The sequence below is a fragment of the Suncus etruscus genome, chromosome 15 (assembly GCF_024139225.1).
Source record: "Suncus etruscus isolate mSunEtr1 chromosome 15, mSunEtr1.pri.cur, whole genome shotgun sequence".
Lineage (NCBI taxonomy): Eukaryota > Metazoa > Chordata > Mammalia > Eulipotyphla > Soricidae > Suncus > Suncus etruscus.
In genome coordinates this window covers 21,415,863-21,443,645 of record NC_064862.1, presented here as the reverse complement: position 1 = coordinate 21,443,645, position 27,783 = coordinate 21,415,863, and the positions used below count along the sequence as shown (strand labels likewise).

Below are 27,783 nucleotides of genomic sequence, written 5' to 3'. Positions count from 1 at the left end.
GGGGCCCTTCCTGGGATTCGGTTTTGGCCCGGTCCGATCCCCCAGGAGAGCGCGTGATTGTCGGAGCGCGCTTCGGGGCTGGGCAGGAGGCGGCACGGGTGGTGCCAGGCCCGAGTGGGGGTGACGGTTCGGGGAAGCAAGGGGCGTGGGGGTCCCCCGAGCCCCAGTGCCAAATCCCAAAGCTCCAGCAGGAGGGCCGCGAAGCCACGCACCCGAGCGGGGTTCCCGATCGCTCGTTCCAGCCGCGCCCCGAACTCGACGCGGCACGCTCGGGCGCACGGGGCTGGGGGTGCCGGCAGAGGGCGCGCGCCAGGAGGGCACCCCGAAGGAGGCGGGATTGTGGGGCGCCCCTGCCCGCCTCCTGCCCGCCCCCCTGCCCACCCCCGAGTCCCAGATCGCGAGTGGACGCGGGAGCTGGCGGGACCAGCCGTGCGCTCCGCTCCGCGTCGTTGCGCCCTGCCCTGCTCGCTCTGCGCGGCTCCTACCTGTAGATCGGAGTGTCCCCGCCTGGGATCCACTCGGGTCTCTGCCCCCCGCAGCCTCGCCCCCGGGGCACCGGGCTCAGATCGCAGCTGGAACCGTGCAGACGCGTCCCCGCCCCGGTGCGCCTGCCTCGCACCCCAGGAGCCCCCCGGAGTCGGCGCGCACCCCGGCGAGGAAAGTTTGGGGCTCGGTGCCATGGCCAGGAGCAGCTCCCTGAACGTCCGGGTGGTGGAGGGCCGGGCACTGCCCGCCAAGGATGTGTGAGTACCGGGGGCAGGGGCGCTGGGGCGGTGGGTCGGCGCCAGCGTCCAGAGAGCTCGGTTCCATCTCTGCCCGGCTCGGAGGAGGCACCCTGCGAGCACTCCACCCCAACCCCCCAGTGTCCTAAAGGGGAGTCTCCCAAGGCCCGATCGGGGATCGCATCCGAGTGGAGGCTGGAAAGGACTCCCCAGAGGTGCCTTCTCCAAGCTGGGGCGCCCTAAGGGATCCAGGGGTTCCCCCACGGTTAAGGGCCCCACCAGTTGTCCCCTGAGTGCCCTAGGAGCAGCTGGTGGTCGGGATTGGGGGGTGTCACCGGTTGCCCGCCCCCGTGCCTGCCCCGAGGGAGACCGGGGTCCCCTTGGCTCAGAACTGGGGGTTCCCCAGTTGGGTACCCTTCCCAGCAAGACAGACTGTGCTTGGAAGGCTAGCTCCCCCTGCCACACTGTCCCTTTCCAGTCCCGTGAGGTAGGGAGCCCCCCTCTTGGCACCAGTCCCTCCTCCTCGGGGCTGAGTCAGCAGTGACCAGTTTCTGGCCTGAAGCCAACAAAGGGGGTGCCTGTCACCCCAGCAGCACCTGTGCAGGTGCGGGTCCTGGTGGGGACCTCAGCCAGGGGGCCTTGAGAGGATCTTGACTTTTTTTGGGGGGGTGGGTGGGAGGTGAGGGCAGAGCAGCCTGGTGGGTTCTGCCCAGGGTTCAGCAAGGGCCAGAGCTTTGGATGTCTGGGAGGAAGCTGGATCTTATTTTTTTAGCTGACTGACTCTCCCAGGGAAGGATTAGTTCTCCCCAAGAGTGAGCAGGGGACCCCTAATATTGCAGCTTTGTCTGGGAGCTGTTTGGAGCAGAGTTCACTTCCCCCATCCTCAGCAGCACCCTGAAATCAGAGTCTGGACAGGCAGAGCAAACAACATCTGGATAAGCGCCCCCCACTCCAACATGCCCACTTGGTGCCTCCCCAAGTTAGAGTTTGGAACTGCTGGGGGCCGGAGGAGGTCGGTCCTTTCAGGAACTGTTTTGGGGTGCTGGGCTCCATCCTGGAAGGAATCCTGAGAGGTGCTGCCCCACCCCCACCCAGCTCCCAGCTGCTCCCCCTTCCCCACGCAGGGCCCATCCAACATCCCCTGTCCTGGATGGGGGTGCATCATAATCAGAGCCAGGGTGGTCAAGCCTTGAAGCCTCAGTTTTCCCTCCACTACCTTTAGAGGGCTCTGGGACTCAGGGGGGGGTCCCTAAGTTATGTGTACCCCTCCCTCAATCATGGATCTGAAGCCTCAGTACAATTCAGTTGGGTTGGCCCTCAAGGATCTGCTCTCTTTATTATTATTTTTATTTTTTTGGTTTTTGGGTCACACCCAGCAGCACTCAAGGGTTGCTCTTGGCTCTGCGCTCAGAAATCGCCCCTGGCAGGCTCAGGGGACATATGGGATGCCAGGATTCGAACCACAGTCCTTCCTGGATCAGCTGCGTGCAAGGCAAATGCCCTACCACTGTGCTATCTCTCCAGCCTCTCATTATTGTTATTAAAGACACTAACTCTGGGCTGGAACAGTTGCACTGTGAGTCAGACACTTATCTTGCATGCAGCTGACCCAGGTTCGATTCCTGGTATCTTACATGGTCCCCTGAGCACCACCAGGAGTGATTCCTGAATGCAGAGCATCACTGGGAAACCAAAATAATAAAAAATAAAAAGACCAGCTCTGGGGCCCGGAGAGATAGCACAGTGGCGTTGCCTTGCAAGCAGCTGATCCAGGACCAAAGGTGGTTGGTTCGAATCCCGGTGTCCCATATGGTCCCCCGTGCCTGCCAGGAGCTATTTCTGAGCAGACAGCCAGGAGTCACCCCTGAGCACCGCCGGGTGTGGGGCCCCCCCCAAAAAAAAAGAACAGCTCAGGCCGGAGCAGATCACTTTTCCATTTTATTCCTACTAGTCCTCGTGGAATGATGGTTGGGGGTTACTTCCAGGGGTTCTGTGCTCAGCTGTGACCCCTGGCGAGGCGCGGGGGGTAAGGTGGGGGACACACACATGCGGTGCAAGGCCAATCCTTTGCCCTGTACTGTCTCGTCAACCCTACACTTCTGTTCACACAGCCCCACGGCTGCGATTCGAACCCGTGCACCAGCCAGACAGGCAGGCAGGGCTTTGGCTAGCGCCAAGGAGGGTGGGAAGGGCCTCCCCCCGCCACTGATGTGACCTGATAAGGGTCTGTGTGCGTCAGCGCTGGTTCTGACGTCCTGAGTGGGGCTCCCAGGGGGCCCGGGGTCAGTCTGGGGCACAGAATGGGAGGGGGGCTCCCTGCCCCTGGTGTCTGGGGTCTCACTGCAGGTGGGGGGACTTGAGCTGAGGGGGTGCTCCTGAAAGGAGCCCCAGAGAGAACTCAGAGAGGGACTTGTAGCTCCTGGGTTTCAGAAGGGTTAATGGATCCCCATGGGCTTGGGGAAACTGAGGCACGGGCCATTTGACAGGACCACCCACCCCCCAGGGAGATCCAGGACATGGAGATCCAGGACATGAGTGAATTTGAGGGGCTTAAATTAGGAGGGGGACAAAGGGTGAGGGAGAAAGGAGACCTCAGGGCACTAGGTAGGGCCCTGCGGGAAGGAGCCAGAATGGAAGCAGGCAGGGGTGCCCCATTCAGGAATCAGATTAGAGCTGGGTGCAGGTGCCTGAGTTTTCGTCCACAGAAGCTGGTGATGTATGTGGACTAAGAAAGACTGAAAGGGGGAGCAAGAGGCAGGGCGTGGTGCAGAGGGGGATGTGGGGACGGGAGACAAGGCAGGGGTTGGTTTTAAGCTGGTGCCCTGAAGCCCCAAGACCGGGTTCGAATCTTCACTCTGACCGGTGTGGGGAGGGGCATACATCACCCACTTCCAGAAGCCTCCACAGAAGTTGTGGGGATCCAGGGATACAGATACACAACCCCAGAGAGAGGGAGCGGGATGGTAAGGGTGGTAAGGAAGGATCCCAGTGGCACTTTACTTCAAGCAGTGGCAGTCAGGGCCGGCTTCTCTAAGGAGGTTCTATTGTGCTAATCATGGCCCCAAAGGAACCAGTCATGCCAAGAGGCCAAGACTTGGAGGCTGAACGGATGGGTGGGAGACAGGGGTGACCTGTGGGGGTCTGGGGAATAGGATGAGGGCACCTGGAGGCCTGAGGCATGGCCTAGGCTCGAGTGAGACTCTCTCTGGTGGGGGGTGCAGCATGGGACCCTTATTATGAAGAGGGAACCTTACTGTTTGCTGCTTTGGCCCAGGGAGGCCCTGGAAAGAAGAGCTGGAGGGATGGTGTCCGCTTTGGGGCCACCGCAGGCTCTGTGGGAGGCCCTGTCCCTACTGTCCCCTGACTCTCCACTGTCCTCAGGTCCGGAAGCAGCGACCCCTACTGCATCATCAAGGTGGACGACGAGGTGGTGGCCAGGTGAGGGGGTTTGGGGGGGGGCCCTCCCCAGGCTCACATTCACTCATGAGGGGCCTACTGGGCCAGTTTCCTGGCCAAGTTTGAGGGGGCGGGCTCCTCCTCCCTTGTTCCACCCACCAATGGCCAACACGTCCCCCCCACCCTACACTGTCCCCCATGCTGGGGGCTGACTCAACGGGCACCACCCTGTGCCTCTGGCCACCGTGGATGGGCTGATTTCTACCTGCAGGGCGCTGTGGGCATGAGAGTATGTGTTTACACACATGCATGACCGTATGTGTCTGAAAGAACAAGAGTGTTACGTAATACTCATGTGTGAAGTATATGTGTGCACACGCATGGGAGGGTATGGGAGAATATGCAGCTTTTGGGGGGCTTTGGGGGACAGGTGCGAGGGTCAAGGGGCACAGGTGGGGCATGCTCACATCGGGTGGGTACCTGTGCATAACACACATGTCATATGTCAAATGTGCCCACATGTTTCTACACGTGCACACCCTATGTGTGCTCTCCCGCCGATGGGGTGCAGTGGACAGGGCGACTCAGCCCCTGCAGGCCGAGGGGGTGGTGGGCGGGCGCCAAAGCCTCGTTCCCATGGAGACGGCAGGAGGCTGAGGCTCAAACTGCAGGTTCCGGTCCAGATGGGCCAGCTGGGGGGTGGGGTGCGGTGGGGGTGGGGTGGGGAGCCGTCCAGGGAGAGTCCTCCCCGTGACCCTGAAATCCTTGAAACGTAGTCCATGACCCTGCCCAAGTCTGAAGGGGCTCAGCTCAGCTGTGCCTCCCCAGGCTGCTGACTCCCCATGTCTGGACCTGTGGAGTGGGCCGTATATACAGGGAGAGTTCTGTGTGGAGAACTGGGGTGCAGGAGGTGCCCAGGGCCAGCTCTCACCCACGAGGGAGACTGGGCAGAGGCGGAGGAGGGGTGTCTCTCCTCAGACAGAGCAGACTGGCCCCTGGTGGTGAAAGGACAGGGTTTCAGGGACTTGGGGTACAGATGCTCCATTGTTCTTGAACCCCTTGGGTTCTCCCACTACTGGGGGGGGGGCTCTGCTTAGCAATCCCTTTTCCCACCAGCACCTTCTCATTCCTCCAACTCCTTAAGCCCCTTCTTGCCCCAGAGCCTTTGCACAAGACACTTCAGCCTTCTGGAGCCCTTATATCCATAACCTCATTCCCTTACCCTCACCCCCTTATCCTCATAAGAACCTACGGGCTGGAGAGATAGTATGGAGGTAGGACGTTTGCCTTGCATGCAGAAGGATGGTGGTTCGAATCCCAGCATCCTATATGGTCCCCCGAGCCTGCTAGGAGCCATTTCTGAGCATAGAGGCAGGAATAACCCCTGAGCACTGCCGGGTGAGACCCCGACCCCCAAAAAAAGAACCATCCCAGCTGCACTTATCTGCACCCAAGTCCCTGTAAGGCTGTCTTGTCATAGGCCCTCTCCCCTGGGTAATGCCAGGTGAGGGGTCACTCTGGAGGCCTCAGTGCCCTTTTTCATCATTTCCAGAAGCTCTTGAGGTGTGGGATAGTGTGTGTGTTGGTGGCATGAATGAATGAAAAGATGGATAGATTGGGTAGATGGCCGGGTGGATGTGGATGGGTAGTTAGATGGACGGATGGGTCAGTGGATGAGTTGGTGAAGAATGAACGAATGGGTGTCTGGATGAATTGGGGATGGTTGATGAATAAATGATGACTGGAAGCATGGATGATTCATGATAGATGGTGATAGATGGATGGTCATGGGTGGGAGGATGGATGTAAACTGGTGATGGATAAGTTGGTGATAGACTGATGAATGGATGTCTTAATGATGGTGGATGGATCAATTGGTGGCAGATGGATGGATGGATTAGAATGGATTGATACATTGGTGATAAATGGATCAATGGATCAATTGGTGGTGGGTGAATAGATGAATTGCTGATGGTAGTTGATTGGATGGTAAAGGAATAGGTAGATGGATGAATTGGTGACAGATGGGTGGATGAATTGGGATTGATGAGTAAATCAATTGGTGATAGATGAATTGATAATAAATGGATGGATGACTCAATTGGGGATTGAGTGACTCAACTGGGTGGATTGGAGTAGTTGGTGATAAATGGATGGGTGAATAAATTGGTGAAGGATGGATGAGAGGAACACATGTGATCATGTCTCTGTCATCATTGTGATCATGTCTCTGTCATGATCACATACCAACTGTGCCTCCATGCCTGCTCCCCATGTGAAGATGTCTGTTGGCTCTGGTCTGTATGTGTCCTGGTACCCGTGGTCTTTCTCCCAGTGAATATGGCTGATCTCGCTCCCCAGGTCTCCACAGACTCTCTTCCCCTTGTGCCCTCTTGCAGGACAGCGACAGTGTGGCGGAGCCTGACCCCCTTCTGGGGGGAGGAGTACACGGTGCATCTCCCGCAGGACTTCCACCATTTGGCCTTCTACGTGCTGGACGAAGATGCAGTGGGGTGTGTGCAAAGGGTCAGGGGTTTAGGGACATCTCCAGCAGGCAGGCCCCGCGCTCATTTCTGGGGGTGGAACGGGGACCCTGACACAGACCCTCACCATACCATCTACAGGCATGATGACATTATTGGCAAGATCTCGCTGAGCAAGGAGGACATCACAGCTGACCCCCGAGGTGAGTGCAGGTGTGGCCCCCAACCCCTAGGCAGAGGTTTGGGGGGCAGGACTGAGGGGATGTGCACAGGCAGGTGTGAGAGGTACAGAGGAGCCTAGAGATCATATCATTTTCTGCAGAAAATTATTCCTGAGTGTTGTTCATGGGCCACACGCAGCTCTGCTCAGGGCCACTGGCTCAGTGTTGGGGGATCTGCAAATCAGGGAGAGAGGGGCCAGAGTGATAGCACAGTGGGAAGGCTCTCGCTGATCTGAGTTTGATCCCCAGCATCCTATATTGTCCCTGAGCCAGCCAAGAGTGATTCCTGAGCACAGATCCAGGAGTAACCCTTGAGCATCACTGAGTGTGCCCCAACTTTCCCCAATAATCTACCCCCAAGAATTCCCCAAAATATCAGAGATGGAACCCAGGCCTCTTGAGCCACACCCCCACCCTGGTTTTTTGTTATCCTGTATTGTTTATTTATTTATTAGTTTGTGGGCCACACCCAGCAGTACTTAGGGGTTACTCCCAACTTTGCACTCAGTGATGGTGCTCTGGGGGCCGTACGGGATGCTGGGGAGTGAACCCAGGTTGGCCGGTGTGCAAGGCAAGCGCCTTACCTATTGTGCTATCACTCCAGCTTCAGTTTTATTTATTTATCTTTGGGGCAACACCCGGCAGGGATGTGTCCAGGGGTTGCTCCTCACTCTAGGCTCAGGGATCACTCTTAATGTTGCTCTGGGGACCACATGGGATGCCAGGAATCAAACCTGGCTCAGCCATGCTCAAGACAAGCGCCCTACTCACTGTGCTCTTTCTGTTCTTAAAATTGTAATTTAGTTTGCTCATGAAACACTGGGTCCCTGCCCATAGTTCCTGGTCAGAGGGCACAGAGTGACCGTGGTTCTATCAGCAATCAATGAATCTTATCTGTTTACATTCTTTGCTCCTTCCTGCTACTGCATGTTGGTAGTTGGTATTCACATGTGCTCTGGGCTGCACATCCTGGCTTTGGAGCTCATGTGGTCTTTCAGTCGTGGTGTTTGGTGTGTGTGTGTGTGTGTGTGTGTGTGTGTGTGTGTGTGTGTGTGTGTGTGTGTGAGAGAGAGAGAGAGAGAGAGAGAGAGAGAGAGAGAGAGAGAGAGAGAGCCCTCTGTGGTGCTCATACATAGCTGGCTGCAGTGCAGCTGGGAACTCCTGGTGTTGCTGTACATAACAGAGCTGTTTGGATGGGGCATCCAGGGAGCTTTGAACTGGTACCCCACCCCCCACACCTATTACATGGCAGGCACTGCAAATCTCTCTCCTTCTGTCCCTGGAACTCCTCAAAGCTCATCCTCTCTATTGTGTTTCTGTTTTTTGGGGCGGGGGCACATCCAGTGATGCTCAGGGGTTACTCCTGGCTCTGCACTCAGAAATCACTCCTGACAGGCTGGGAGACCATATGGGATGCTGGAATTCAAACTACCATCCATCTTGAATCGGCTGCGTGCAAGGCAAAAGCTGTGCTCTTGTATTTCTAATTTTTCCTTTTGGTTGTTTGTTTTTGGGCCACACCCGGTGGTGCTCAGGGGTTACTTCCTGGCTTTGCATTCAGGAATCGCTCCTGGCAGGCATGGAAGAGCATATGGAATGCTGGGATTCAGACCACCGTTCGTCCTAAATCGGCTGCATGTAAGGCAAACGCCCTACTGCTGTGCTATCTCTCCAGTTCCCATAAAGAGCTTTAAAAACAATGAAATTGTGGGGCTGAGAGATAGAATAGCAAGTCATACACTTGACTGCATGGGGGTGACTCAGATTTGATACCTGTCAACTGCATAGGGGTAATTTGCCGGGGATAATGCTTTGCACTGCCAGGGGTAATCTCTGAGCATAGCTGGGTGTGAATTAAAAACCAGAATAAAAAAAGGAGGAAAAGGAGAAGGGAGAAGGGGAGGAAGATGAGAAGATGAGGAGAAGAAGAAAAAATTTGTTTAAAAAATATAAAAGCAATAACCAGGGGCCGGAGAGATTTCCTGGCCTTCCATATGGTCCCCAAGCCAGAAGCGATTTCTGAGTGCATAGCCAGGAGTAACCCCTGAGCATCACCGGGTATGGCCCCCCTCCCACAACATAAAAAAAGAAATGCCCAGGAAAGGACCAACAATAAGTTTTTTTTTTTTTTTTTTTTTTTTTTGTTTTGTTTTTTGGTTTTTGGGCCACACCCGGTAATGCACAGGGGTTACTCCTGGCTATGTGCTCAGAAGTTGCTCCTGGCTTGGGGGACCATATGGGACACCGGGGGATCGAACCGCGGTCCGTCCAAGGCTAGCGCAGGCAAGGCAGGCACCTTACCTTTAGCGCCACCGCCCGGCCCCCCAACAATAAGTTAAAGCCCGGCTTAAAGAAACACACTTGGGAAACATCCAAATCAAACTTTTTTTTTTTTTTTTTTTTTTTTTTTTTTTGGTTTTTGGGCCACACCCTGTGACGCTCAGGGGTTACTCCTGGCTATGCGCTCAGAAGTTGCTCCTGGCTTCTTGGGGGACCATATGGGACGCCGGGGGATCGAACCGCGGTCCGTCCTAGGCTAGCGCAGGCAAGGCAGGCACCTTACCTCCAGCGCCACCGCCCGGCCCCCAAATCAAACTTTTATAGATATTAAGTATAATTAGGAAAATGAACATGGGGCTGGAGAGATAGCATGGAGGTAGGGCGTTTGCCTTTCATGCCGAAGGATGGTGGTTCGAATCCCGGCATCCTATATGGTCCCCTGTGCCTGCCAGAGGCGATTTCTGAGCATAGAGTCAGGAATAACCCCTGAGTGCTGCTAGGTGTGACCCAAAAAAAACAAAACAAAAAACAACAAACAAAAAAAAGAAAAATGGACACTAGATAGTTGAGTTCAGCAGATCATTTTGAGCGAAAGGAAAAATGAGGGAAGGGAGAGATAGGAGATAATTATTTGGGATTTAGTGCAAAGAGACAAGAAAGAAATATGTAGGTTCAGACACAGACACAGACACACACAGACACAGACACACACACACACACACACACACACACAATCAGGAAGTCTAACATCCATTTAATTGAAGTCCTGGGAGAGAACAGAAAAAAAGGGGGAGAGAAAATTAATTGGCCAGAGACTAAGTACTGGGGGTGGGGAAGGCGTTTGTCTTGGATGCAGCCAAATTCTATTTTATTCTCAGCTCCACACTGTCCTCTGAGCTTTGCTGGGAGGAGGGATTTGAGGACTCCTCTGCGCCCCCCCCCCCCCGGCCTTCTGAGCACCACATGGGAGAACTCTCCAATGTTTTTATTTTATTTATTTATTGGTTTTTGGGCCACATCTGGTGGTGCTCAGAAGTTACTCTGTGCTCAGAAATCACTCCTGGCAGGCTCGGGGGACCATATGGGATGGCAGGAGATCAAACCGGGTCAATCCCTGGCCGGCGGCATGCAAGGCAAATGCCATACCGCTGTGCTATATCTCTTCGGCTCAGCAATGTTTTAATGTTTTTTAATTGGGTAGAGAAAATGGTTCAGAATATCCAGGATTCGGCACTTTTAAAGATTCCTGGAAGGGTTCGAGTCCATAAATGGTTGAGTCCATAAACAGTCCTGTGCTAAATTGGATAAAACAATTAAAAAAAAAACCCAGGTACTTTTGTGCTGGAAAGAAAGGTCAGATACCCGGGTTTGTTTCCCAGCATCCCATATGGTCCCCTGAGCGTGCCAGGGGCGATTTCTGAGTGCAGAGCCAGGAGTACCCCGGAGAGCTGCTGGGTGTGGCCCAAATACCAACCAACCAACCAATCAAACAATCAATCAAGTTTAAAAAATAAAAAGCTACCGTGAAATTGTTTGACAAGGGAACACTCACTACAGAAGGGAACGGAGGGAAGGGAGGAAGAGAACATTGTGAAATACGGGCTGCCCACGTCTTTGTTTTTGGCTTCTGGCGATGCCACATGCACTGCTGTGTGTGAAGTTTAGGGTCATCACTGAGCCTGGTTCAAGGCGGCCCCCACAGTTGGCCCCTGTCCCCCGCAGGGATCGACAGCTGGATCAACCTGAGCCGAGTGGACCCCGACGCCGAGGTGCAAGGTGAGATCTACCTGGCCCTGCAGTTCAAGGAGGATGCCTGCGGCCGCTGCCTTCACTGCCACGTGCTCCAGGCCAGGTAGTGTCACAAAGGGGGTGGTTTTGGGATGGTCTGAGGGGGAGCTGAGGGTCCTTTTCAGTTGCCATGACCAAATCCTCCACTGCAGAAGTCTTGCTGTGTCCCCAGCAGTCAGGAACAACTGAATGCAGAGGTGGATTAAGTCAGAATGTCCTAGCGTTCCAGCTCCTATAGGGGGCAGCTTCAGATACAGCTGCATCAGGTGCTCAGGAATCCCTATAGGCCGTCTTTTGGATAAGCTATTTTTTTGTTTTTGTTTTTGGGCCACACCCGGTGACACTCAGGGATTACTCCTGGCCATGCTCTCAGAAATTGCTCCTAGCTTGGGGGACCATATGGGACGCCGGGGGATCGAACTGTGGTCTGTCTTAGGTTAGCACGTGTAGGCAAGCACTCTACCTATCACTTGTGCCACCACTCTGGCATCTTTTGGATAAGCTTTATTGTCAGGTGGACTTTTCTCTCCATGTGGGGTGCAGACATCCAGCACCGGCCTGGCATTTCCCCAAATTGTCAAGTCTAGATATTTCTAATCAGTGAGCCTGGGTGGATTGATTCATGGGGGGCAGTGCCCGTTTCTGTGCCTGTTTCTCCGACTCTGATGGGTCAAGCCTGAACACAGGCCCTGATCAGGAGGAAGAACATCAATAGAAAAGCAGGAGCCATAGCACAGCGGATAGGGCGTTTGCCTTGCACACAGGTGACCTGGGTTTGATCCCCGGCATCTCATATGGTCCCCCGAGCCTGCTAGGAGCGATTTCTGAGCGCAGAACCAGGTGTAACCCTTGAGTGCCACCGGGTGTGGCTCCCCCCCAAAAAAAAGAAAGCAGATGTAGATGCAGCAAACCTGGTGAAGGTTCTTGGGGGCTCAGTTCCCCAGAAAACTGTCTTTCCTCACACCAGCTACCACATGAAAGTGCCCTTTAGCCCCTTCCGCTCCCTAAATACGCTTCCCTTCTGCTCCTCTGTCCTCGTGTCTGTTTTTCTGCCTTTTGGAAGGCATGTGTGTCATTCTCTCCTTCCGCTGCCTCTTTTAGGCTGCTCCTTGCCCAGTTGGGGGGGAAGATCTGGACCTCTCCGCGGTGTGACCTTTCAACCCTATCTTGCCCTCTCTGTTTCCTCTCCTGACTTTCAGGATTTCTCCTCCCCGGAACAGGGGAGAAAGGGGGGCTGGTACAAAGATCGGCAAGGGTGGGGTTCCTCACCTGCCTGGTCGTCATGGCTGCCCCCCACCCCCAGGCTGTGGGGCTGTGAGAGATCCTTTGGAGAGGAACAACTGAGTGTTGTCGCTAAGCAACAGGGCCAGCTCCTAGGAAACAGGGATGCTTTGCATGCCAGCAGGGGAAGGAGAGGAGCGGGCGGCAGAAGCAGCCTTGGGGGGGTGTGGTCCTACATTGGTGGGGGGGCACCTCCAGAGCTGGGAAACTGGTGGAGATGAGACTTTGGGGTTGTCACGGCAACCAGGGGGGTGTCCGAGCCTCAGGCCTCTCCGGGTCTCAGGCAGGTGTGGGGGGCATGTGCCTCTATTCATCTGCCAACAGGTGGGTCTGTTCCAGCTTCCATTTGCCAGATGTGGAAACTGAGGCTGGGGGTAGGGGGAAGGGCCCCAGTGTTCCCCAACCCACACATGGCAGAGCTGGGCCCTGAACTCTGATTTTACCCCGTCCCCTACTCCCCACTGAGAGGGCACCCTCTCAGGTGTCTGGGTAGCAGAAAGCTCCTGGATCTGGGGTCCTTTGAGGGGTGCCCCTTGTTGGGTGCTGCCATGCTGGGCCTTGGGAACTGGCAGCCTCTGGACTAATCCCAGCACCTCCTACAAAATCCTTCCTGGGAGTGGGGGATGGAGCCATAGCACAGCAAGGAGGCCTCTTGCCTTGCAGGAGGCTTACCCAAGTTCAATCCCCGGCACTCCATATAGTTCCCCCAGCACTGCCAGGGAGGATTCCTGAGTGCAGACCAGGAGCAACCCCTGAGCACTGTCGGGCATGGTTCAAAAAGAAAAACCAAAGTCCTGCCCAGGTCACCCTGACCACCCCGTCCTTGTTCACCCCAGAGACCTGGCACCCCGAGATATCTCTGGCACCTCCGACCCTTTCGCCCGCGTGTTCTGGGGCAGCCAGAGCCTGGAGACGTCGGTGAGTTTGCTGCGAGGGAGAAGCCCCGGGAGGAGCAGGGAGCCCCTACCACGGACTTGTCCCTTACTCCATTCTGCCCCAGATCATCAAGAAGACGCGCTTCCCGCACTGGGACGAGGTGCTGGAGTTGCGGGAGCTGCCGGGGAGCCCCACCCCACTGAGAGTGGAGCTTTGGGATTGGGACATGGTGGGCAAGAATGACTTCCTGGGCATGGTGAGTCCTCCTCAGCCCCACTATTTATGGTAGTGCTCCCCCATATACTCTGCTGGGTATAGCGAGTGTTCCCCAACACCACTAGATATGGTGAGAGCTCCCTACTCCTGCTGGGCATGATGAGTGTTTCCAGCCCTACTGGGCATAGTCAGTTCAGGCATAGTGTATGCTCCCTAACCCCATTAGGTATGGCGAATGCTCCCCTAACCCTGCTGGGCATGGTGGGTGCTCCTATGAAGCACTGCTTCTGCTTCTATGAAGCCTCCTCAGGTGCCCTCTTGTCCCACAGAGCAGGTGAGGATAGAAGGTTCTCACTGTGGGAGCACATGCCAGGGGCAACCACCACATGCTGATCCTGGCTTAGATCTCCCCTCGCACCCCCACACTGCCCTTTCGCTCACTCTTCCCCATGGGGGTCGCCCCTGCTGCCCCCCAGTCCATAGACCAGCTTTGGAGGAGCAGAGCCTGGAAGTGACTCTCCTGGGGCCACAGGCAAAGACACAGCCGAGCCGGAATCCTAGCTCAGTTCCCAGCCCAGGTTCCTTGCCTGCGAGTGGGGCATGGGTGCTCCTGCCTGCTCCTCAAGGCTGAGAACAGGCAGCTTTTTCTCACTGCTTTCCCAAGGAGGCAGGCTTGGTGCCAGAGAGAGGGGACTCTGTGATGCCAGTGCCGCTGGGCTCCTGGGCACTTCCTTCTGGACTGCCAGGGGGGCAGTGACTCTGAGAAGCAGCCTGGGGGGGTCTCCAGTGCTTCAGGGCTAAGTGAGCAGAGACCCAGCAGTTTTGTGCCTTGGAAGGTGCCAGAGAGGAAATGCCAAGTATGCCTGTGCAAAGCCTTTCGCATGAAAAGTCCCGAGCAGCAGCAAAAGGGCTGGGAGTGCGTGGAGGCCACCCCGGGCAATAGTACTCCCTCCTGTCCTGATCTGTCCTCACCAGGGAAGAGCAGGTAGGGCCTGGCGTGGCTTCCACTCGAGTGGAACATTTTTTGTTTTTGTTTTTGGGCCACACCCGGCGGTGATCAGGGGTTGTGTCTGGCTCTGCACTCAGAAATCGCTCCTGGCAGGCTCTGGGACCATATGAGATGCTTGAGATCAAACCCAGTCCATCCTGGGTCAGCAGCATGCAAGGCAAACACCCTACCATTGCGCTATCTCTTTGGCCCCCTCAATAGGTTCTTAATTTAAAAGACTGCACCCCTAAACAGAGCCCCAGAGACACCCCTTCCTCAGAGACTGGGCTAGCCACTGTGTGACTTTCGGCTGGTCACTACCTCTTTAAACCTGTTTCCTTATGTCTCACTAAGTGTCCCTGGGGAGTCCTTTGGTTCCTGGCAGAGCTGGTACTCAGGGGCCCACGGCTGTGTATTGGGGTAGAGAGGTGGGGTGTCTGGTGCTCCGGCTGTGTATTGGGGTAGAGAGGTGGGGTGTCTGGTGCTCCGGGGACTCATGGCAGTAGTGAGGAGACCTGTGTCTGCTCCAGCCCCCCCTGGGAGGGCGGGTTGTTCCGGGCTCAGTGGCCTTCCATCCCCGCAGGTGGAGTTCACCCCGAAAGACCTGCAGCGACAGCCCCAGGGCTGGTTCCGCCTGCTGCCCTTCCCTGGGACTGAAGACACCCGGTGAGTGGGGCGAGGCCAGCTTTGGTGGGGAATGGGGTGATCACACCTGCCCACACTGCCCACACCTGCCCATACCTGTCATCCCAACCTTGACCAGACATGATTCCCTTTAGGGGGACCCTGGGCGCCCTGCGCCTGAAGGTGCGTCTCACTGAGGACCGTGTCCTTCCCTCTCAGCACTACCAGCCGCTTCTCCAGCTGCTCGTGGAGTCGGTGCTGCGGCCAGCAGAGGTATGTGTGTGTGTGTGTGTGGGTGGGTGACTGGGACCCCAGCTCAGCCTTCGAGGGGGCTCTGTCTGGGTTCTCTGTTCCCCTGGCTCAGCCCCCCACCCTGTCCTGCGCCCTGTGCCCTGTTCTGTGCAGGAGGACGTGGCCAGCCCCCTGGCTGTGCTAGAGGAGCTGACTCTGGGGGATTGTCGCCAGGATCTCGCCACCAAGCTGGTGAAGCTCTTTCTGGGCCGAGGCCTGGCCGTGCCTTTCCTGGACTACCTCACCCGGAGGGAGGTGGCCCGGACCAGTGAGCTATTTTGGGGTTGCTGGGGAGAAGACAGAGAGTGTGCGTGTGTGTGTGTGTGTGTGTGTGTGTGTGTGTGTGTGTGTGTGTGTGTGTGTGTGTGTGTGTGGCAATCCCTGGGTCCTACACCCCAGCCACCTGAGCACTTATTCCCGAATCCAAGCCTTTCATTGCTTTGCTACTGCAAGCTGTGTGGTTCCAGGCATCTCTGGGCTGTGAGTATAGCCCACACTCCTGGAGGGAACTTCTGAGGAATCATGACCCCCCACTGCTGTGGGTGGGGTGGTTCCGAATCTCCGTGGACACTCTCCTCTCTCCTCCCAGCTGACCCCAACACCCTCTTCCGCTCCAACTCGCTGGCCTCCAAGTCTATGGAGCAATTCATGAAGGTGAGCAGGGCGGAGTCAGGGGTGGGATCCCGGCAAGCGAGGGGAGAAACCTGGCCCACCTGACACCCCGTCCCCAGCTGGTGGGCATGCCTTATCTGCACGAGGTCTTGCGGCCCGTGGTCACCCGCGTCTTTGAGGAGAAGCGATACGTGGAGCTGGACCCCTGCAAGGTGGACGTGAGCCGTGCTCGGTGAGTGGTCGGCTCCTGGGGGACCCTGCACCCCCCTTTCCCATGACCTGGGTTGGCAGTGTCTATCTTGAGTACATTCCCAGCTGGTGACACTGGGCTCCTGAGGTCCTGAGCTCTGCCACATTGGGGGTGGGGGCTCTGTGTCCAATGCTTCTGAGTGAAGGGTGAGGCTGGAGGAAGCACTGAGATGCTTTTTGAGGTTTCCCATCACCAGTCTGAGCTGGTGGGGTCCACAGTGGATCCCCTAATGAGTTGCTAAACAGCCTGTCCATTTTCCATGGTGGCGTGGAGGAGTCTTCCTTACCCCTCTCCCCTTGAGCAAGCATCAGCCCCTGGGTATATCTAGGGGAGTTCCTGGGGTGAAGGTCCTGCTCCCCAGATCCCAATGCCAGCAAAGTCTGTCTGGGAGACTCTGAGGCGAGGGCTGGGCCTGGCTCTGGAGAGGATAGAGCCTTTAGGGGGCAGACCTGGGCACTCTCTGGCATATTGGCACCTGTGTGCCAGGCAGGGGCTGGAGACTTGAGTTGTCCATGGGGAGCAGATGGACCCAACCCATCTTTTGGTCTGGGGGTAATGGCAGTGGAGAGGAACTAAAGGCCACTGCAGGGGTGGCAGGGGCAGGGCTAGAGGGAAGAGAGGGAGCCTCTTGGGGATGGCATATGCCAAGGCCCTGAGGCTGGTGGAGGCGTGGGATCAAGGGTTAGGCTGCTCTGTGCACTGCTGAGTGGGCAGTGGGGATGGTTGGGGGGGGGTACAGGACTCTGACCTACACCCTGACCCACTCAGGAGAGTCTCCTTCAAGGGTGCCCCCTCGGAGGAGCAGGTGCGCGAAGCCAGCCTGGGGCTGTTGACTGGCTACCTGGGGCCGCTCATGGACGCCATGGTGGAATCCTCGGAGCACTGCCCACTCGCCATGCGCTTGGTCTTCAAGAAGCTGCAGCAGTGCGTGGAGAAGCGCTTCCCTCAGGAAGAGCACAAGGTGGGTCGGGCGTGCCCTTTGGGAGGTGGGGATGGGCCAGCGTGACACAGGGTGGACGGAGCCAGGCCAGACCCCAGTGGTGTTTAACGCCCAGAGTGTTTAATGCCCTGCCAGGCCAGGAACAGCCTTCTGCCAGCCTTGGACCCAAAGGTAGGCACTGTGATAGTAAGAAAGGAACATGATGGGGCCGGAGAGATAGCGTGGAGGGGCGTTTGCCTTGCATGCAGCAGAAGGACAGGGTTCCTCGAGCCTGCCAGGAGTGGTTTCTGAGTGTAGAGCCAGGAGGAACCCCTGAGCGATGCGCTGCTGGGTGTGACCCAAAAACCAAAACAAACAAACAAGAAAGGAACATGATGTTGGTGGTAGTGACAAAGCCTGATCACAGCCCCATGGACGGACCAGATCTTTTTTTTTTTTTTTTTTTTGGTTTTTGGGTCACATCCAGCGGTGCTCAGGGGTTACTCCTGGCTGTCTGCTCAGAAATTGCTCCTGGCAGGCACGGGAGACCATATGGGACACCGGGATTAGAACCAACCACCTTTGGTCCTGGATTGGCTGCTTGCAAGGCAAACGCCACTGTGCTATCTCTCCAGGCCCCGGACCAGATCTTTTTGTTTTGTTTTGTTTTGTTTTGTTTTGGGGATCATACCCCACAGTGCTCAAGGATTATTCCTGGCTCTGCACTCAGGGATCACTCCCCTTTTTTTTTTTTTTTTTTTGAGCCATACCCAGCTGTGCTCAGGGGTTACTCTTGACTCTGCGCTCAGAAATTGCTCCTGGCAGGCTCAGGGGACCATATGGTTGCCACGAATTGAACCCAGGTCGGCCACGTACAAGGTGGCTGACCTACTGCTGTGCTGTCCCTCTGGCCCCAGGGATCACTCATTGTGGTGCTCAGGGGACTATTGTGGTGCCAGGGATCGAACCCAGGTCCATGGCATGCAAGACCAGCTCCCTCCCTGTTGTACTATTGCTCGGGTCCCCCAGACCATCTGGTCTTCATGGCTGCCCAGGAGTAGAGATCAGTATTTTTCTAATTCAATATCAAATTTGATGATTTTTTTTTTTTTTGGTTTTTGGGTCATACCTGGCAGTGCTTCAGGGGTTACTCCTGGCTCTGCACTCAGAAATTGCTCCTGGCAGGCTCAGGGGACCATATTGGATGCCTGGATTCGAACCACCATCCGTCCTGGGTAGGCTGCAAGCAAGGCAAACACCCTACCAGCTGTGCTATCTCTCCAGCCCCAAATTTGATGATCTTATGTTCTTTTCCTCTTGGAACCTCCTGAGCCACACTCAGGGGTCGTGAAGCTCTGGGGAAAGATCTTGGGGAGAAAGCCAGAGCCTTCGCCACTTCATATTTGCTTTCTTCCTTTTACACAGTGGAAACTGGCTTCCAGGGAGAGAGAACCAAGAATATGCTTACTTACTCCCCTTTGAGATGGGTGGGGGTATACCCAGCAGGTGCTCAGCAGGTGCCCCAAATAAAGCCAAAAAGCAAATTCCCACTTGCTCAGGGTTGACAAGAAAGTTTGAAACCACGGTACTGCAGGCTTCAGGCAGCTGAATAAAAAAATGAAGTGATTGAGGAGTGAGGCAGTCGGAAGTGGTGGGGACTGTAGCAAACTAGAGCCTTCTCACTTTATCAACAAAAAGGGGCAACTTTCAACAGCTGTTGTGATTGCCCACTGGAGTTGAGGCCAGAGCTGCCAGAGCTTCAGAGATTTCCTTTTGGGGAGGGGGGGGGTTGGGGCCATACCTAGCAGTGTTTAGGGGCTACTCCTGTCTCTGCATTCAGAAATCAACCCTGGCAGGCTGGGGGACCATATAGGGTGCTGGGAATCAAATCCAGGTCCATCCCGGGTTGGCTGCATGCAAGGCAAATGCCCTACCGCTGTGCTATCTCTTTGACCCCTCCTTTTTTGTTTTGAGGTCATGCCTGGTGTTGTTCAGGCTTACTCCTAGTTTTGTGCTCTGGTGTCACTTTTGGCAGTGCTCAGAGACAGGAATCAGGACCCCTAGCTCTTCAAACCAGTTCTTTTGCCCCTTCTTCAGAGACTCAGGCCTGGTAGAGATCTGAACGGGCTAGTAGTATGAGGGATTCGAAACGGTTGGCGAGTGCAAGGCAAGTGCTTTCACCATGGTCCTTTCTTTTCAACCCCCAGAAATCTTTTTACAAACCAATATCCAGGTTTCGTTGAAAATCATCCTTAATGTTTCAGCACTGGGCTAGAGTGATAGCATGGTGGAGAGGTGGCTTGTTTTACACACAGCTGACCTAGGCTTGATCCTTGGCAGCCCATCTGGTCCCCCGGGCCTGCCAGGAGTAATTCCTAAGTGCAGAGCCAGGAGTAAGCCCAGAGCACTGCCAGGGATGGCCCCGAAGCAAAAACAAAACAAAACAGAACAAACATTTGAGCACAGAACTCCCCCACTCCACAGCACAGCCTCTCAGGGGAGATTTACATTCTGCCACCTGTCATAGAAGTGGCCCTGAGTGACAATCCCTCTCCAGACCACCTCGGTGACAGAAGCTAGACATGGGTCTGACCCAGAACCTAGAAACACTGAGAGGCCTCCACTACCCAAAGGGTGAAGATCCCTGATTTTATGCCACTCCTTTCCCCACTTCTTGTTTGCAGATGGGGATGGGAAACTGAGGCCCAGAGAGGTTTGACTCAGGCGTGACTAAAAGCCCTCTGCCCTCAGCCTCTTGAACCCAGAAGAGGGGAGAGCTGGGACTGCCAAACTGGGGCAGGGCTCGATTCCTGACGATGATGCCAGGCACACCTGTTCCGGTGGCTCCGGTGGCGGAGGCAGGGGTGTTAAGTGGGGCACAGCTTGGGTGTGGGGAGGACCAAGAGGGGGGCACCAGCTCCCAGCTCTGGAGATAATACAGCCTGGGGGTGTGGTGGGGTGGGGTGGGGCAGAGCCTCTACCAAATACACCCCTGAACCCCAATTCTCAGTCCGGAGGTATTTGGAATGTGGGACCCTCCAAGGGGCTGTGGAAGTTGGACACCTAGGGAGGCAGCCCCGTCTTCGGTGTGAGGATGAGTCTAAATAAACACCCGCACATTCTGGCTAAATATAGCGGCGACTGTGAAAGGTGGGTGGGGAGGATTGGGGTGCCCGAACCCTTCCTCCCGGCACCCCTTCCTGGATCCTGGCCAGCACTCACTGGCACAGAGGCCCATAGATGGTCTGGAGCAGGGGTCTTCAAACTATGGCTCGCGGGCCACATATTGTATTTATTCCCATTTTGTTTCTTCACTTCTAAATAAGACATATGCAGTGTGCATAGAAATTTGTTCATAAATTTTGTTTTTACTATAATCTGGCCCTCCAACAGTCTGAAGGACAGTGAACTGGCCCCCTATTTAAAAAGTTTGAGGACCCCTGGTGGAGTGTCGAGGGGCAGCTGGGGAGGGCCCAGGGCATCTGGACTGGCTTTTGTGCCTCAGTTTCCCACCTGGGAAGTGGGAGGGGGAGGACCAGTGTCTGCGGTTGGGGCAATTTGGCTAGACAAGCAAGGTTCAAGCTGTGTGGCCCTGGAGAAGTAACAGTCCCTCTCTGGGCTCTGTGGCTTCTGCTAGTAGCTGGGGCCGGAGCTTCTCCGAGGATGGCTGTGAAGTGGTCTAGCATCAGAATGACAGATCTAGGTCTGAGCCTGGCCCACTCCACTCTGCTCTGTGATCCTGGGTGAGGCACCCCTTCTTTGAGCATCTGTGCCGCCATGGGCACCTTCCTCTGTACACAGTGCCTTGAGCCTGAACATGGTGCCGGGTGCAAAGTCTCAGAGGTGCTTTGGTTAAATCTGATCCTACGTGAAGGAGTTATTCCATTTCCCAGATGGGAAAACAGAGGCTCCAGGGTGAAAGGTCTCATGGGCATCCCCACCTGTTCTTTATTTTTTTTGGGGGGCCCACACCCGGCAATGCTCAGGGGTTACTCCTGGCTCTGCACTTAGAAATTGCTCCTGGCAGACTTGGGGGGACTATATGGGATGCTGGGGATCGAATCTGGGTCCATCCCAGGTGGCTGCATGTAAGTCCTTCCTGCCTCGGTTTCCCCAGGATGTGAAGTACCTGGCCATCAGCGGCTTCCTTTTCCTGCGGTTCTTTGCCCCTGCCATCCTCACCCCAAAGCTGTTTGACCTGCGGGACCAGCATGCGGATCCCCAGACCAGCCGCTCACTTTTGCTACTGGCCAAGGTGCGAGTCGGGAGGCTGCTGCTGGGCAGGGCAGGATGTGTGTGTGTGTGTGTGTGTGTGTGTGTGTGTGTGTGTGTGTGTGTGTAAGACACAATGTGTGCATGTACCACTGTGTGACCTTCTGTTTGGTATCTGGAGGCCTTTCTTTAGGACACGCTGCCATTCATGGTGGCAGTGGGCAGGGCAGCTAGTCATCCCCACTGCTGTGATCAGAGCTGCCTCTGAGGAGGGAGGCGACTTGATGTATAAGATCGGGGTGGGGGGGGGTTTCCTAGTGTCTGTGACAAGGGACACCAGGAGGGGGCCAGAGCTGTGGTGCAGCGGTAGGGCGTTTGCCTTGCATGCGGCTGACCCAGGACGGACTTCGGTTCGATCCCTGGTGTCCCATATGGTCCCCCAAACCAGGGGCGATTTCTGAGTGCATAGCCAGGAGTAACCCCTGAGCATCATTGGGTGTGGGCCCAAAACTGAAAAACAAAAACAAAAACAATAAAACAACACAAGGTTCACCAAAAGGACCTTGAGTGGGGAGGAAACAGAGTGAGGACCCTGGGGTGTGAGCTCAGCCATGGGGAGGGCCCAAAGCAGGTACCTTCAAAGCACTCCCTCCTCCCTCTCCTGTCCCGGCCTCACCCACCTCCGACTCCTCCCTCCAGGCAGTGCAGAACATTGGCAATCTGGGCCAGCAGCTGGGCCAGGGCAAGGAGCTGTGGATGGCCCCCCTGCACCCCTTCCTGCTGCAGAGTATTGCACGTGTGCGGGACTTCCTGGACCAGCTGGTGGACGTAGTTGGCGAACAAGGTGAGTCCAGGGCCTGGAAACCTGCTCTTGTCCCACCACTCCCAGGACAGGATAGAAGGAAGGAAGGAAGGAGGGAGGGAGGGAGGGAGGGAGGGAGGGAGGGAGGAAAGAAGGAAGGAAGGAAGGAAGGAAGGAAGGAAGGAAGGAAGGAAGGAAGGAAAGAGTGCTTTCCAGGCACTGGGGGAACAGCAGTTACGAAGCCCAAGAAATGCTTGTTCATGTAGAGAATGGATGGTTAGGGGATCAACCAATCTCAGTGGGTGCATGGTAGGAGAACAGCTAAGGTAGTGGGTGGGATCTAGAGGAACCAGCCAATCAGAGTGCTGTGTGTTGGGTGAGTGGGGGTGGGAGCTGGTAAGATCACCAGGAAGGGCCAGGATCCAGGAGGTCAGCAGATGCAAAAGTCCTGGGGTTGGTGGCATTGAAGGTGCAGGAGGTCAGTACAAAGCCTTTGACTTGAACTTGTGAAGCTTAGGTGGGACGAGTTTAGGGGGAGCAGGTGAGGAGTCCGGATCACAAGGGAATGGAGTACTGGGCATGGAGTAATTGGTACCACCTGAGTTGCAGGAAAGTTCCTACCTCACGGAGGTGTGCAGTCTCTGGGCTGCGTGGGAGCCCATGTCTGACTCTAATCCAGAGCACCCTGGCTGCACCCAGATATTGACTCATGGGGTGGACTCCTTTCTGCTGAGTGCCTTCCCCACTGTCTCAGCGAGAGCCTCGGGCTTTCCTCCATGATGACCTCCAGGGTTACAACCAGGAAATGGGTCACTAGAGAAGCAGAGACTCACACTGGTTCCTAGGCCCCTATGTGGGGGCTTGTGGGTTCACTGTCTCCTCTCCCAACTCTCAGAGGCTGGGACCCCTGCCCGCACTGTGGTGCCTGCCTCGGTGATCCTCCGGGAAGGTCCCCTACTCAAGCGCAGGGACGAAGCCACCAGCCTGACTGCACGCTTCGCCTTCAAGAAACGCTACTTCTGGCTCAGTGGGGAGACCTTGTCCTATTCCAAAAGTCCGGAGTGGCAGGTGCGTGCCCTTCCCATGGTGATTTCCTCATCAAGCCACTCTATGCAGGGGAGACTGAAGCCCAGCATGGGGCAAATCCCCACAGCTCTGGAGCAAGTACAGTGCCCCTTGAAGTCCTTCTCTAGCTTTGGGGCTGATATAACCCAGACCAGTGACAGGTGTCTTTGGACCCAGAGCCACCATCCAACGTCCTTTAGCATATACATTTGTTGGGGCCCGGAGAGATAGCACAGTGGTAGGGTATTTGCCTTGCATGTGGCTGACCTGGGAGGGACCCAGTTTGATTCCCGACGTCTCATATGGTTTCCCAGCCTGCCAGGGGCGATTTCTGAGTGCAGAGCCAGGAGTGACCCCTGAGCGGCATTGGGTGTGGCCCAAAACCAATCACTCAATCAATCAATACATAAAGTTAACTAAAAAAGAATATGCATTTGTTCAAGGCTTACCACCCCTCTGATGCCCACTCCCTGCCCCTATGCCCACAGACTGTCCCATGGCATAAGACTGGGTCAGGAGGCTGAGAAATAGTAAGAAGGGTTGGAGGCATGTTTTTGTTTTTGTTTTGTTTTGTTCTTTTTGTTTTGTTTTGTTTTGGGGCCACACCCGGCGGCACTCAGGGGCTACTCCTGGACCTACGCTCAGAAACTGTTCCTGGCAGGCTCGGGGGCGGGGGGGGGGGTCCCCTATGGGATGCCGGCATTCGAATCACCGTCCTTCTCATGCAAGGCAAACGCCCTATCTCCCTCCGTGCTAGCTCTCGGGGCCCCATAGCTCTGGGGCCTCTGGCCTCAGTTTCCCCACCCTGAGGTTAGGAGGGCCCAGTGCTGGAGTCTCGAAATTTGCTAAGGCCCAGGGGTGTGGCGTGACCCGGGCCTGCTGGTCATCCTGGTGCTCCAGGGACTCCAGGGTGTACCCCGGGCCCGGGGTGGGGGGAACCCCTCGGATGGCCCAGGCCAGGCCCCGGTGCAGGGTGCGAGGCCCCGCTCCGCCCTCCCTCCCCGCAGACGCGGTGCTCCATCCCGGTGGGCGACATCTGCGCCGTGGAGCGCGTGGACGCGGGCGCCTTCCAGCTGCCGCACGTGATGCAGGTGGTGACGCGGGACGGCGCGGGGACGCTGCGCACCGTCTACCTGCAGTGCAAGGTGGGCAGTGCCGGGGGGCTGGGGGCGCACGTCCCCTCCGCACCCCCGGGCCTCACCGTGAGCCTCCACACACCCCCGGCCCCCGCCGCCCCGCAGAACGTGAACGAGCTCAACCAGTGGCTGTCGGCGCTGCGCAAGGCCAGCGCCCCCAACCCGGCCAAGCTGGCCGCCTGCCACCCCGGCGCCTTCCGCGCGGCGCGCTGGACCTGCTGCCTCCGGGCCGACCGTGCGGGTGAGCAAGGGCACGCCCCTACCGTCCGCCGGCCAATCAGCGGGGCCGAACGTGCCACGCCCTCCGGTCAATCAGGGTTGAGGACCCGGCCCCGCCCTCCCGCAGGCCTAATTAGGCAGGCTAAATCAGTCCCGCCCTGCTACCAATCAAGGCAGAGGAGTAGGCCCCGCCCTTCCGCAGCCTATTAAGGCTGTCAGTTCCGCCCCGCTGTCAATCAGAGCTCAGTGGGCCCCGCCCCTCCTGTCAACCAGGGCTAAACAGCCCCCGCCCTCTTGCCATGTCAATCAGGACTAAATAGACTCCGCCCTTCTGCATGCTTTTGAGGCTGTTAGCCCCGCCTCCTCTGTCAATCAGGGCTCAGTAGGCCCCGCCCTCCTGCCAGTTAAGGCGGAGCCGGCCCCCCCCCTCCGTATGCCAATGAAGGCTTAGTTGGCTCCGCCCGCTCGGCTGTCAATCAGGGCTAAGTCGGCCTCCCTCCCACCTGTCAGGACCAAGTAGGCCCCGCCCGCCCACCTGTCAATCAGGGCTGAGTCGGCCCCGCCCTTCCTCCGGCCAGTCAGGGCTGAGTAGATCCCGCCCCGTATGCCAATTAAGGCTGAGCTAGCCCCGCCCTCTCGGACAATCAGGGCTAACTCGGCCCCTCCCACCTGTCAATCACGTCTGAGTCGGTCCCGCCCTCCCGTATGCCAGTTGAGGCTGTCAGTCCCGCCCCCGCTGTCAATCAGGACTGAGTAAGCCCCGCCCTCCCGCCTGTCAATCAATCGGGGCTATGCGACCCCTGCCCAGTCTGGCTGTGCAAGGGTAGACGAGTTCCTGAATCTCTCTGGTCTCTGTTTCTTCAACTGTGAAACGAGGGTGATCCTGGACGGTGGGAGGTGTGGGGAGAGTTAAGTAGGTAGATCCACACAGTGCCTAGCTCGGTGTACCTATTCCACCTGAATTATTTATTGTTATTGTTGTATTATTATTATTATTATTATTATTATTATTAGTGTTGGAGGTGAGTGGCAGGCATCTTATCGCTGAGCCGCATCCCTAGCCCTATTCTGTTTTTTTTAAGCACCTACTATGGTCCAGGGGGGCTATTGATGCCCAGCCAGACATCAGTTCACTCTCAGGAAAAACGAGTGAGAAAGAGATGATGATAATTCAGGGTTCTAGGTGCCGGAGGAGGGATCTTGGACTCCAGATGCCTCAGATTCAGTCCTTGTGTGTGTGTGTGTGGGGGGGGGGGACACGTGTAAGGAGGGCTTCCTGGGGGAGGTGGTGCTCAAATGTGATTTGAGAAGGAGGAGACTCAAACCTTGGCACAAGGGGAGGCAGGGACGGGGTCAGGAAGAGGGTCTTAGGCAGAGCGGAGGTGAGGTGGGGAGGGCTGGAGGAGCGACCTGGCAGGAGAAGGGGCTCGGGGTGGCAGCAAACCTTGCAGGGCTGGCAGGCTCCGAGGGCACTTTTGTGCATAAGAGGCAGGCTGGGTGACAGCCACGACCACGGGAGTCACGCACACCCTGTGCTGTCCAGCGGCTGGGTGCAGCCGCACGCACTCGGCCGTCACGCTGGGAGACTGGAGTGACCCCCTGGACCCGGACGCGGAGACCCAGATGGTTTATCGGCAGCTGCTCCTGGGGCGCGACCAGCTCAGGTGGGTGTCCCCCGGGTCTGGGGCGGGAAACCTCGTGGGTGAGCTGGGACCTGGGTGGGATTCGGGGATGGTCGCATCTCTAGTATCCTGGGACAGTAGCTCCAGGGTGGTCCTGTGGGTCCTGGGAGATGCTACAGGTCGTTGCATTCAGCCCGACGGAATGCCAGCTTTGCTGTGAAGCCTTGGGGCAATTGCCATCCCTCTCTGCGTCACTAGCTCTCTATTCAGTGGAGTTAGCTAACAAGGCTGCTTTATTTGTGTGTGTGTGTGTGTGTGTGTGTGTGTGTGTGTGTGTGATCGTTAAATGCCCTCAGACATGGAAACAGCCCTAGAAGAAGTGTTTGTGGGCACAGAGGAAAGGCCGCAGTGACCGCCGGGGGACCGCATTAACTCTGATTGTCACCAGTAAGAGCAGAGGAAATTTTTCTCCCTCTCAACTTCCAGGATGAAGTTCCTGGCGGATCCCAGCCTGGAGAACCGGGAGGACTCGGAACCTGGCGAGGACCAGGGTGTGTGTGGGCTCCCCTCCCCTCCCCACTCTCCCTTCCCTCTCTCCTTCCCTTGCCCCTCTCCCCTGTCCTCCCCGTCTTCCTCCCTCCATCCTTGTACAGCTGAGCAATTGTTGGGGGCCATGCTCGCTGCATTTGGGGTATGAGACTGGCATGGCTGAGCTCATTAGATTCTCCTTCCCTCCCAGGGGCCCACCCTGATGCCCTGGGCAGGCAGAGAGAGGCGGCCGCCCGCCTGCTAGAGGTACTTGCAGACCTGGATCGAGCCCATGAGGAATTTCAGCAACGGGAACAGGAACGAGTGACGGCGACCCTCAGCTTCTTGGGGTCCTGAGCACTGCTGGAGTTAGCTCGGAAGAAGGAGCAGATGACCCTCGTGCGGGCGTATGAGTCATCGGGTGGGCGTGCAGAGCACTATGGAGGCTGCAGATATGGAGATCCGGAGGTTTCTAGGGTCCTGGACGCGCCCCCCAGAACTTGGAAGCTTGCTGGCTCCACTCCCAAGCAGAGGGTCTGGACCGAGGCACCCCAGAGCGGATGGAATAAGGCGCCCGACCCATTGGGCTCAGCCTAAGGTCTCTGTCTCTCTGGATAGGCCTCAACTCCTACCCACATGGTCGGCCTGGTCTGGAGCAGCTGGATACAGCAGTATCTGCATTCCTCATGTGGTTGTGGTATTTCCCCAGACACTAAACTGGCCCAGCCCTTTCTGTTCTCATGTCTTCTGGGCCCTGCCACAAACCTCTGGTGAAAGAAATCGGACACCAATAGGAAGAACTGAGGCTGGGAGTCCAGGAGGCCACACCCAGATTTTTGGATTTTGAAGGGCCTTATGTAGGCCAGAAGCCTTCCCCGCTTGCTGGGCCTGTCTCCCCTGTATAAAACAAAGAGTGAGAGATGTGTGGTTTTCTTTTTTGGGGGTGTGGGTCACAACCGGTGATGCTCAGGGGACCATATGGGATGCCGGGATTTGAACCACTGTCTGTCCTGGAACGGCTGCATGCAAGGCAGAAGCCCTACCGCTGTGCTATCTCTCTGGCCCCGTGTGGTTTTCAAATTGCCTTCCAAAGCGTGCCTTTGGGGAGCAGGGTTGAAAGGTCAGCCTATGACCTCCCGACCACCCCAACCAGTGGTATCTTCTAGAAATAGATGCCCAGGACCCACCTGCATCAGAATGGCAGGGAAAGTCACACATGAATTAATGTCTTCCTTCTTTTCCCCCTTTTTGG

General features: G+C 56.5%; 1 protein-coding gene across 1 annotated transcript; it reads left to right on the top strand.

The window, feature by feature from the left end:
- Positions 1–663: 663 nt before the first annotated feature.
- On the top strand, positions 664–26,888 carry RASAL1 (RAS protein activator like 1). Its single transcript, XM_049787772.1, has 22 exons — positions 664–743; positions 4,104–4,160; positions 6,518–6,631; positions 6,743–6,804; positions 10,825–10,954; positions 13,008–13,089; positions 13,172–13,303; positions 14,835–14,917; positions 15,031–15,148; positions 15,281–15,434; positions 15,756–15,820; positions 15,898–16,010; positions 16,797–16,989; positions 18,451–18,453; positions 21,065–21,202; positions 21,859–22,003; positions 22,857–23,029; positions 24,034–24,171; positions 24,268–24,403; positions 25,925–26,045; positions 26,490–26,554; positions 26,743–26,888. Exons 1-22 carry the CDS (start codon positions 679–681, stop codon positions 26,886–26,888), a joined length of 2,433 nt encoding a protein of 810 aa, XP_049643729.1. The 5' UTR covers positions 664–678.
- The last annotated feature ends 895 nt before the right edge of the window (positions 26,889–27,783 follow it).

Coding starts and splice junctions, on each gene's coding strand:
- RASAL1 (XM_049787772.1), top strand. CDS start 679: ATGGCCAGGAGCAGCTCCCTGAACGTCCGGGTGGTGGAGGGCCGGGCA. Junction 744..4,103: donor GCACTGCCCGCCAAGGATGT/GTGAGTACCGGG, acceptor CACTGTCCTCAG/GTCCGGAAGCAGCGACCCCT. Junction 13,090..13,171: donor GCCAGAGCCTGGAGACGTCG/GTGAGTTTGCTG, acceptor ATTCTGCCCCAG/ATCATCAAGAAGACGCGCTT.